At 36.1% G+C, this 12,458-nt stretch overlaps 1 protein-coding gene across 1 annotated transcript; it reads right to left on the bottom strand.

The window, feature by feature from the left end:
- Window positions 1–8: 8 nt before the first annotated feature.
- Window positions 9–3,275, bottom strand: LOC124632473. Its single transcript, XM_047167323.1, has 2 exons — window positions 1,913–3,275; window positions 9–898 (listed from the first exon to the last, which is right to left on the bottom strand). The coding sequence occupies exons 1-2, from the start codon at window positions 3,053–3,055 to the stop codon at window positions 161–163; spliced, it is 1,881 nt and encodes a 626-aa protein (XP_047023279.1). The 5' UTR covers window positions 3,056–3,275; the 3' UTR covers window positions 9–160.
- Window positions 3,276–12,458: the final 9,183 nt, after the last annotated feature.

Below are 12,458 nucleotides of genomic sequence, written 5' to 3'. Positions count from 1 at the left end.
TTTTTTTTTTTTTTTTTTTTTTTTTTTAATTTATTCTTGGCCATAGATACAAGTCTTTCAGCCGAAAACATGGACAATTTTAAAATACTTCTAAATTACAAAGAAAAAATAATCTTATACCTACTTATTTGCTATACAATACTCTTAACTTAACACCTTTTTATATTTTTTCTACTGTGTTACATATATATTTATACAATGTCTTATAAAACTTCTTGTTGGCAAGTAGTTCCTGAATGTGGCGGGGAACACTTTGTTGAATTTCTTCGGATTCAAATTCATCATTAACATTACCTTCACATTCACATATTTCACTTACTAAAATTAAACGTTGGAAATTAAAATTAGCACATTTCAGAACAATATGATCCAGATCAGCAACTTCAGCATCACAGTATTTACATCGGCTATCGTTATATACATTTATTCTGTTCAAGTGAGCTGGCGTTAAACAGTGTCCTAATCGCATGCGAGTTATGGTTGTTATAAATCTTCTATTAATATATTCACAATTATGAAACCATGGTTTTATTCGTAATTCTTTTTGGATATCTGCATACCACTTGCCTTTATTCTCTAGGGTTAGTTTCCAGTAGTCATTCCACAATTTACGGTTGATCTCTTTGATGTGGCTGTGGTAATCGGAAAATGGAACCTTCACAAGCTCTGTCTGGTCATCATAATGTTCCCAATGTGTTGCAGCATCAGCAATTTCATTTCCGGGTATGCCACTGTGCGAAGGCACCCATACGAACTCTACTTTAATAAACTTATCCAGTAACTGTTTGGTCTTAACTCTAATTTCATATAATATATAATTAAGCTTAAAAGACATATTTACATTGTTTAAAGCAGATAGTACACTCTTAGAATCCGAAACTATGAGAATTGTATGTACATTATGGGAACTATATTTTTTGTCACCAAAATTTATATTTGTCATCAAGTTGTATCACCTAATAAATAGATCTATCGCCACGAAATATTTTCGTTCTCAGATAAACAAAGAGTGTTCCCAGGTATGAATTAGCAAATTATTGTTAATATAATGTGTAAAATATGAGATGGATTACCAATAAAATTGTAGTGCATTACATGAATATAAACTTCGTTCTTATAATAATAGTTTTATTACTTAAATAATAGCTTGGTGCTCAAAATGGTAGATCTGTCACCAAATAAATCGATTAATCGATCCCTGACTGCGACTCCTTTTTATTTGTTATTTTGTCACCAATACAGTAGTTACATTTTATTTCGTTCAGTTATTAAAATAATGTATTCGTTACCAATTTAATACATCAGTTTATAATTTTAATAAAAATATGTTCAAAGGGAAGAGGAAGGGAAGGGAGACAAATTGGCGCGCTTTCGGGCCTCAACGAATGGGTTGTAGGTTGGTTGTAGGTACGATCATACGATGCGGGGCGCGGGCAGTGAGATTTTTAACAATAAATATTGATTATTTTGACTTTGATTAATTGTTTTATTTACTATTCAGCTAGAAATTTAATTTAAATATATTTATACTACCTGTGGAAACTAAAGCCCTTGGGGGGAGGCACATGGCCAGTTAAGTAGTAGACTCTTTTGGTTGAAATGATGATGACGACCACCCTACATTTTTAGACCTTCATGAAATTTTCTAGTGATATAATATATGATTTATTGGTGATCTCTTTAAATTAGTTTGCTTAAATACTATTAGGACAAACCTATTATAATACATACAAAATCATTTATTTGGTACTTGACCCCATATCTCCATGATTTTCGGTAATTTATTGTGGAAATGATTTTATATTGTTTGGTGACTACATTTGGTGACAAATCTACTATTTTGAGGGCAAACCCTATTATTTAAGAAACACAAAATGAATTAAATTGGTGACAGCTTAAATCATACCCGTACATTATTTACAGAAATTGCATGTTGTAATGCACAATAAATAGCATAGCTTTCTGCAGTGAAAACGCTACATGCTGCATTTAATTTTATACATTTAGTAAAGTCCAGTTGTGGATCATAAAATGCTGCCCTTACATTATGATCTGTTTTAGAGCCATCTGTGTATATAATGTAATTATCTGGTTTATTATCAATAAACACTAAGAAATCAAATTTATTGTGCACTACATCTAAATGAACTGTAAAATTGTTTATTAAACTAGGAAAAGGAATTTTATACATAGGCCAAATATCATTAACAGCAATATCTTTTGAATTCTTATTTACATAGTAAAATATTGTTGTAATTCCAGGTAGACTTCCACCTACCAAGGAAGAAGCAGAAATATTGCATGAAATTGACTGAGAGACCCTGTGATCTACTACCAGTTTCTTATGTAAATGACTATTTGATGAAATGATCTTCAAGAAAAATCTCTCAGCCAACATCAACCTACGTAACATCAAGGGTGGTATGCATGTCTCAACTTCCAATGAGTTAATTGGTGTGGAACGCATGGCTCCACAAATAAGTCTCAGTCCCATATTTTGGATTACATCCAATTTTCTTAGTAAGGTGGTACTGGCATTCATATAAGCTAAACTGCTGTAATCAAAATGACTTCTTACTATACTTTTGTATAACATACTCATAACTTTGGGGTCAGATCCCCAAAAACTACCTGCTAAATAGCGCAATATGTTTATGCCATTCAGTGCTTTGCTACATATATGTTTGATATGATCATCAAACTTTAATTGATCATCAATAATAATCCCTAGGAATTTATGTTGTTTAACAATAGGAATTTCTACATTGTTGTACAAAATTTTCACATTAAAATTAGTGTTTCGATTTTTACTAACAATTAGAACCGAACTTTTTCCAGGACTTATTTCTAACTTAAGTTTATTGTGGTAATAGTAATACAATTGATTCAAAGCAGTATTTATTTTGACCGTAGCTATTTCTATATTTTGATGTATGCTATACAAAAGTAAGTCATCTGCAAATTGTAATATTTTAACATCTGGTACATTTACAAATTTTAATATTTCAGAGGTGTATAAATTATAAAGTAAAGGAGACAGAGTGGCTCCTTGCATTGTGCCCTTATTAACAGTCTTAGGGCCATGTAATTTATTGTTGTATTTTACAAACACAGTTCTATTGTTCAAAAAGTTGTAAAGCCATTTAAGTATATGACCTGGGATACCAATATCATGGGATATTTGAATAAGTTCCTCTATATTTACATTGTCAAAAGCCCCTTTTATGTCTAAAAATACACAAATTGCATTGGAGTGACTTAATTTAACCTGACCTATATCTATACATATAATAAATCTGTAAAAAAACTGTGTCTGTACATTGAATATATTAAAAAAATAATAATTGGGTGGGGTTTAGAAACAGTAATGGAGCACAAATCCAAAAAAAAAAAATTGTCTGTATGTCTGTATGTCTGTATGTCTGTATGTCTGTATGTCTGTATGTCTGTTTGTTTGTACACGCTAATCTTCGGAACTACTGGACGGATTTCAATGATTTTTTCTTTGTTGTATCGGTATAAAGTCGGGGCAACTTATAGGCTATAATTTATCTTCGAAACTTGAAGACCTGGTGCAGAACTGCAACAGATCAACAAAACTATAAGAGATACAAAAATGGTGCCATGGCAAAAATTGTTCCACGTGATGAGCATTTTCGGTTGAGAGAATAAATTTGAAGATCTGGAACACTTGATGTGGAACCCCAAGAGCCCAGCTACACTGTAGCATATACGGGTATGACGTTTTAGCAAAAGTTGTTCAATCTGATAAGCACTCTCTGTTGACTTATAAAAAATGAAGATCTAAAACACCTGGTGTGGAACCCCAAGAGCCCAGCTACTCTGTAGCATATACGGGTATGACGTTTTAGCAAAAGTTGTTCAATCTGATAAGCACTCTCTGTTGACTTATAAAAAATGAAGATCTAAAACACCTGGTGTGGAACCCCAAGAGCCCAGCTACTCTGTAGCATATACGGGTATGACGTTTTAGCAAAAGTTGTTCTATCTGATAAGCACTCTCTGCTGACTTATAAAAAATGAAGATCTAAAACACCTGATGTGGAACCCCAAGAGTCCAGCTACTCTGTAGCATATACGGGTATGACATTTTAGCAAAAGTTGTTCAATCTGATAAGCACTCTCTGTCGACTTATAAAAATTGAAGATCTAAAACACCTGTTGTAGAACTCCAGAAGCCCAGCTAGACTATAGCATATAAAGGTATGACGTTTTAGCAAAAGTTGTTCAATCTAATAAGCACTCTCTATTAACCTATAAAAATCGAAGATCTGGAACACCTGATGCGGAACTTCAAGAACCCAGCTACACGATAGCATGCATAGGAATACCGTTTTAGCAAAAGTTGTTCAATCTGATGAGCACTCTCTGTTGACTTACAAAAATCGAAGATCTAAAACATCTGAAGTTGAACTCCAAGTGCCCTACTACACTTGAAATGACGTTTTAGCAAAAGTTGTTCGATCTGATGTATACTTTCTGTTGACTTACGAGAATCGAAGATCAGAAACAACTGATGTGGAAATGAAAGCTATCTCTAATTTCACTATATAATGATATAATAAGCTGCAAGTACCTCCAAGCGGTAAAGGCGGTAATAGTTTAGGACAGACTTTCAATGGTGATGCTATATCATCGTCAATGTTACTCTTTTACTACAAAACTTTATAGAATGAATGTTCGAGTTTTAATGCTATTTGAGTGTTGTATTCTTTTCCATTTATCTTCGTGACAGGGTAGCCTACTCAGTACCGCGGGGGACGAGGGGGCAGTCAGCTAGATTTTAATTAATCAGGTATCTTCTTCACAATAAAACTATTACCATGGCCAGAAAAAGGTCGAATCTTTTCCAATGTTCCTAGGGAGAGAATCATAAGATCCCAAAGATATACCGAAGAGCGCTTGGAAGGACTTGATGTTTGACTTGTTCGAGAACATCATTCTGCAACTTGCTCCGAGGAAATCTCATCGGATCGCGAAGCGCGCTTCCATCATTGGCATATTTACGCATCTACATCCATATCTCTAGAGAACTTCTCAAGTAAAGAATATGCTACTCATTGTCTCGCGAGTCGGAGACGTTCACTGATACAAATTATACAAAATAAGCATGGTGAATCAAAGAAAGTAATAGTCCGTCTTTTAGATAACCCTAAAATAATGGACAAGTATTTTTTATTTTCTTTCACAAGCAAAGAACAACGAAGATACAAAACGCTTGAATTTTGTGTTAAGTCACTTCTTAGTTCAAATTTTACATAGACGTGACATCACGAGCCCCCACTCTCCGACTTTGTTGCGTTAAATCTCATTGTTATTATTGTTATTACCTCAAGAGCCTTTTCCCCAACTACGTTAAGATCGGCTTCGATGCAACTGAGTACCAGTGTTTTGCAAGAAACGACCACCTATCTGACCTCCACAACCCGGTTACCCGCTCAACCCAATACATCTTGGTAAAACTGGTCACACTTACTGGCTTCTGACTGCCCATAACGACAGCCAAGGATGTTCAATGACAGCCGGGACATACTAGAAAAGACAGCTCCTCCAAAAACCGGTCATTGGTGGCCAAAATATTCTTAGAAAGTACATACGAACTAAGAGAAGTTGCATTGGCAAGTACTTGCCAGACCTGGAATCGCAGTCACACACTCATACTTGAGAGATTGGTTCTCTAAACACTAGGTCACCACTACTTTGTTATTTAAGGGTCCGTTCAGAAAAACCACTTAAATGCGGACTAATTAGAATCACTACTTTTATCCCTATGGTCACGCCTATTGCGCTTTAGTTCTTAGCGTTTTGTTTAGTCTGCTGTGCTTTTGCCGTTGACGTACAAAAGTTAAATATATGGAACGTTTCGAATGATTTTGCGTATTCTGTTGTTTTCCCGTCAACGGGCCCTTTAAATTCAACATCAGACGATCCAGATCTTTAATTTTGCTGACCCCGCAGTCGCTGGCATAAGGGACAGGATCCGCGTACGAAGTCGCGGGCAGAAGCTAGTCTGATAATAAAGAAACAAAGCTTTCAGAGCAACTTTTACCTTTTCTGAAGCCAAACTGAATAGAAGGGATTAAATTTTGTGATTCAACAAAATAATCTAGTCTTGTCTTTAACATATTTTCAAAAAGCTTACCTAAACAAGATGATAAAGAAATAGGTCTATAAGAAGATGCATCGTTTAAAGGCTTATTCGGTTTTAAAATTGGAATGACACATTGTGTCTTCCAAGGCTCTGGTATAGTTAATTCAAGCCATAATTTATTATAAATATTAAGTAATGTAGTCTGTGCATTTAAATGTAACTGTTTGATTAAAATGTAAGGTATATCATCCAATCCGGGTGTAGTATCTCTCCTAGACTTTAAAGATGTTTGTAATTCCTCCATAGTAAAATTGTTCTTGAGAAAAATATTTAAACTGTTATCTGTAGCATTTTTAAACAAATATTCAAGCCTACTCTCATCTGTTTCAGTAGAATCTGCTAAGTTATTTAAAAAACTGGGAACCCACTCATCATTGAAGTTTCGATTTCGATCAGTACCTATTTTTTTAAATCTTTTGATGTATCCCCATATTCTAGACACTGGTGTTAACCTATTAAAGCTACTGCATAAATTGTGCCAAGAAGAATTTCTTTCCTCCTGCAAAATTCTCCTTTTATTTGCATCTAACTTCTTGTACATAATCCAATTTTCTATATTTGGGTTAGAAAAATAATATTTTAGTGCATCTTTTGATTTTTCTACAGCTTCACTACATTTTTTATTCCACCATGGTACTGGCTTTCGTATAACTGTATTTGAAGCTAATTTTCGTTTCGGAATAGTTTTATCCTTTAAATCATGTAAAGTTTCTACAAACTTATTATATGAGTTGATAGGGGAATCTTTAATTAAATCAATATGAGAGAAACAAGTTTCTGATAAACTGTTATATTTGGACCAATCTGCTTTACTGTAAATATATTTTTCTTGGTCCACAGGAGGAGACACGTCATATGCTGATGGTTTGATGTTAACGTCAAGCAATGTTGGAAGATGATAGCTACCCATAGGGTCATCATGAACATACCAGTTACATAAATGAGCGATTGAAGAGCTAACAAGGGCAAGATCAATAGCTGAGGCTTGTCTATTGGGATAAGGAACAGTTGTCGGTGATCCATCATTCAAAATACATAAGTCAAATTCATCAATAATATTAAGCAAACATCTACCTCTATTGTTATCACTCTGGCATCCAAAAGCTATGTTATGAGCATTAAAATCACCCATGATAATACATGGTTTGGGTATATTATTGATTAGTTCCCTTAACTTTACTAAATCGAATCTGATACTTGGTGGACTATATACACAAAGTATTGCCATAGATCCATATTGTGTTTCAATAGTAATACATACATTTTGTATAGATTCTGAGAAGTGTGTGTGAATGACTTGGTACTTTAAACGATGACTAACCAAAATAGCTACTCCATTATGGGAATTCTGTGAATTTTTGTGAATTAAATTATATGAGCGAAAGTGGGGAATTATGGAAGTAGATTTGAACCACGTTTCGTTAAGTAGACAGACATCTATATTTTTTTCAATAAGTAAATTTTGTAAAAGGCTCTTTTTACTCTGCAAACTTTGTATATTGTACTGTAAAATATGTATGTAATTATCCATAAATTAAATTAAATTAAATTAGATAAAAATATTTCTTTTATTCTCTTATGTGTGAGAGGCCCATCAGAGTCACTCTTGTTTCCTAAGGCTACCAACGATTTTACAATTGCATTTATAATTATATCATTATTTGCTATTTTGTTCATATCTAGGGCGTCATTTACTTTCGGTTTATCTGCGACTTTAGGTAAAGAAGGGAATGATTTATTAGTAAAGGTAGGGGGTGTGTTCACAACAGTGGCATATGATTGCTGCATTTGCTGTCTAAGGTATTTGGCTTTTCTTTCTTCTATTTTTTGTTTTTTAATGGGACATTCTCGAGAAATGGCAAGGTGATTACCTGAACAGTTTATGCATACAACTTCTTCGACATCACAATCTCGGTAGGAGTGGCGACCAGCACATGAAGAGCAGTGCTGTTCACCTCTGCAGACTTTTGCTGAGTGGTTAAATTTTAGGCATTTGTAACATTGTAGTAATGGTGGTATATAAGTTTTAACTTCATATCTGAACAGTTTAATATAGGCATACTGTGGTAAAGTTGTAGAGGCGAAAGTTACTGAAATAGTGTTTAGAGGCACGAGTTTACCTTCTACTTTCCTCATAAATCTTTTGACAGATACGACTTCGGCGTCGCACACCATACTTTTGTAAATCTCTTCGTTGGATAAGTCCTTCGGTACATACCTCAACACACCAACTCTTTCAGTGAGGTTTGATGGGATAAATGCTTTCATCTTATGTATCCATAAAAAGTCCTCCATTTTCAGGAAATTATTTGCTGCTGCAGCTTTTCGAAATGTAATCCCTATTTTATGAGCATTAATTCTATGAACCCCTATAACATCTTTCACCTGATCTGTGATCAGGTTGGTGAGTGTTATGGGGTTCTTGTTCCCTAACTTTTCATCTTCTGTGGATTGTACGTAAACTGTGAACTCGGTGTTATTGTTTTCTATGAATAAACGCTTATAGTTAGGCTTCGTAAATATTTTATACTTATGCGAATCGGCATTCCCGCCTGAAGTGTGTATTCTTCTTCGCTTTTCTCCGGGTTCCGGCGGCGGTTCTTCACCGCCACTATGCACACTCATTCTTAGTTGTTTTAAGTACTTACTATGTTGACTTTTAAGGTATTTTATCAATAGTTTTTTATTAATTCAAAAATTTATAAAACAAAGGAGATCATTCAAGTCTCGAACAGTTTGTACCCAAAAATGAAAGCGCCGGCCAGAGAAAAAAAATAATAGATTCTCGTAGAGAATAATGCCCTGAAGATTTTTTACTATTACAAGAATTTTATTTTACTATTAAAAGATTTTTTACAATTAACCCCCAGGCTGCTACTGGACTTTGAAAGTACAAAAAAATCCCACAATGTTTGAACATCACATTACGGCCCCAAACTGGAGGAGGCAGGCGCTGCTTTCAAGCAACTCCTGCCCAACCTGAGAGGCCCAAAACCTTTCTTTTTTTTTTCTTTAATGGAAAATCATCAAATGAACCCTCCCGCTATAGGTTAGCAGCGTGAATGGGAGACTCTTACTGACTAAACCCATCATGTTCCTTCTTAAGCCCTTTATGTACCAGGGCCATGGTATGAAAATCTTTTGAACAATCTGGCAGCCCCGGCAGGCCTTGGCCCTGGAGGGCCCTGCTGGGGTTTTGCTGACGCCAGAGTAAAAATATCGCAGATTCTGAACGAGAATATCCTGAAGATTTTTTACTTTTATAAGGAATGTCTTCGTTTAACCCTTAGACTGCTTTTTGAGTTTAAAATGTGCGTACCGTGAATAAAAAACCGAAATCGAAGTAATTCCAGTAATCGAACCGAAGTGAATGTTACGGGACGGTACGGGGTTAACTGACCGAACATCTACGATTACTCCCCCTGTTACACCGATGAGGCTCTTACTGATTTAAACCCGTATACCCAAACCAACGGTAACTCTTTCGGACAATCCCACACCCCGGCAGGTTTTGGCCATGGTGGGCCCCACTGGTGTTTTTGCTGACTCTCTGAGGAATTCATTGAACAACGCTCGCCGCCGACATGGGCCTTTTGTCTCCAAAGAGGCGGAGGGACGATGAGAGAGCCACCCGAAACTCACCGCCCACAGACCCACGCCTACGGGGGCCAGGAGTCGTTCGAAATCCGACGTCCGTGGTATCTTCCACGTCCACCGCAGCGGCTGGGATGAGAGGCGCGAGCTCTCAGTTGTTCTACCGCCTCTAGCATAAATGATCCGCAAAAGGAGACGATAGCATCCCATTCCCACCTGGTCCTATAGTTTCGGGTGGCTCATTGTCCCTCTGTCTACTTGGAAACAACCACCTTGGGCCCTGCAGCAAACCCTGCCGGAGCTGCGGGATTGTCCGAAAGAGTTACCGCAGCCCTGATTCATGGTCAGAAGGAACATGATGGGGTGCATTCAGTAAGTCTCCTCGGTGTAGCATAGGGAGGGGGTAATCGTAGACATTCAGTTATTTAATAATAAATAAAATACTATAGACGTTATTTCTCGTAACATTCCAGTATAGATTTTTTATTCACGGTACGCACACTTTAAACTCAAATAGCAGTCTAAGGGTTAAACGAAGACGTTCCTTATAAAAGTAAAAAATCTTCAGGATATTATTCTCGTTGAGAATCTGCGATATTTTTACTCTGGCGTCAGCAAAACCCCAGCAGGGCCCTCCAGGGCCAAGGCCTGCCGGGGCTGCGGGAATGTTCGAAAGAGTTACCGTGGCCCTGGTATATAAAGTAGTAGTAAGAGTCTCACAGTCCCTCACGCTGCTAACCTACAGCGGCAGGGGTCATTTGATGATTTCCCATCAAATAAATTTTAAAGGCTCTCAAGTCCCTAGATTCCTCAAAAGGTGCAGGTCCAGACGGTATTCCTTCATTATTTCTGAAAAACACTGCTACTGTTATTTGCAAGCCCCTTTTTATTATATATAACAAGTGCATGGCTGAAGGAAACTTTCCTAGTGTATGGAAACGCGCTAATATTACACCGGTGCACAAGGGAGGGCCGAAGCGAAAAGCGGAGAATTATCGTCCAATATCAATTTTATCAGCACTTCCTAAACTGTTTGAAAGACTTGTGCATAATGAAATATACCCACCGCTCCATAACATTATAATACCTCAACAACACGGTTTTGTCAGATTACGTTCAACAAATACTAATCTGCTGACCTTTACTAGCTTTTTATTTGATACCGTTGACAAAGGTGTACAGGTAGATGCAGTCTACACAGATTTTCGTAAAGCGTTTGATAAAGTAGATCATGAATTGCTATTAAATAAAATTGCTTTTAACGGAATTCGCGGCAACCTATTGCGATGGTTTCACTCCTACATCACTAACCGTAGCCAGAAGGTAGTAATTAATGGTTATCATTCAAATTTCACGCAAGTAACTTCCGGTGTCCCACAAGGCTCGATTCTTGGACCTCTTCTATTTAATATTTATATAAATGATATTGGCAAATGCTTTCAGTACACTAAGCACCTTATGTATGCAGACGATCTCAAAATATATAAATCCATCGCAAATATAAATGACTGCCTCTTATTTCAACAAGACTTGGATAGGCTAACAGACTACTGCTATAATAATAAATTGCAACTGAGTTTACCTAAATGTCATTATTTAAATTTTACCAAAAATAAACACATCGTCAGCTACGCTTACAACCTTTGTCAAGCACCTCTTCAAAAAGTAACATCTATTATAGTTCGGCCATTCAGAGAATGCGTTCCTGACACGTCGCGATTGAACTGACGACGTAACTACATTCATTGATTATTGATATAATAATGTTGTTTTAATGCTCCTCAATTGTTAAAACGGTAAACAACCAGCAAAAATATTTTTATCGTAACTGCAACGCCATTGCAAAGTTACGTCGTCAGTTCAATCGCGACGTGTCAGGAACGCATTCTCTGAATGGCCGAACTATAAGGACCTAGGAATAACACTTGATCATAAACTTCACCTTGACTTACATATTGAAAAAATTATTAATAAAGCTTATCAGCTATATGGATTCATAATGAGATCAACCCAAGACTTTAAAAGAGTCGCATCATATCTCTGTTTGTATAAAGCTTTAGTTCGCTCGCAGTTAGAGTATGCTGTGTCCGTATGGTATCCTTTTTATAACAAATACGTAGATATGATTGAGAATGTTCAACGTAGGTTTTTGCGTGGAATGCACTATAGATGCTATGGCTACTATTTGCCTTATGACCAGTTGCTAAATAAGTATAAGTTGTTAACTCTAAGTTCCAGACGTCAGTATCTGGAAGCCATGAATCTCTTTAAAATTGTCAGAAATAAGTTGGATTGTATAGATTTAAACAACTTGTTATGTTATCTTGTTCCTAGAACCATACATAGACGACGGGTGTGTGCCGGTAAACTTTTTGCAGTGGGCCATTCCCGAACCAATACAGGTCTCCGTTCCCCCGTTCGTCGTATGGTTGCTAATTATAATAAGAACTTTGTACATATTCACATATTTACTTGTACCATGGGCCAGTTCAAGAGTCTTATTTGTAAATCACTCAGTAATATTAACATCAACACGTAGTTTATTCCCAGTATTGTTTGAGTATGTATAGTTAGTCTTTGTTTTTTTTTAGTCTTCTAACTTTAGCTTAATTTTTTATGTCTCTATATGTTTTTATTAATTTGTAGATAACGTTGTGGGTTGCATTGTTACATCTATTTTAGTTTATAATGC

This window comes from Helicoverpa zea, chromosome 8, assembly GCF_022581195.2.
Source record: "Helicoverpa zea isolate HzStark_Cry1AcR chromosome 8, ilHelZeax1.1, whole genome shotgun sequence".
NCBI classification, from domain to species: Eukaryota; Metazoa; Arthropoda; class Insecta; order Lepidoptera; family Noctuidae; genus Helicoverpa; species Helicoverpa zea.
Note: the sequence above shows the minus strand (reverse complement) of the source record. Positions and strands in the feature narration are given on the sequence as shown.

Coding starts and splice junctions, on each gene's coding strand:
- LOC124632473 (XM_047167323.1), bottom strand. CDS start 3,055: ATGCAAGGAGCCACTCTGTCTCCTTTACTTTATAATTTATACACCTCT. Junction 899..1,912: donor ATGCAATTTCTGTAAATAAT/GTACGGGTATGA, acceptor AGTTCCCATAAT/GTACATACAATTCTCATAGT.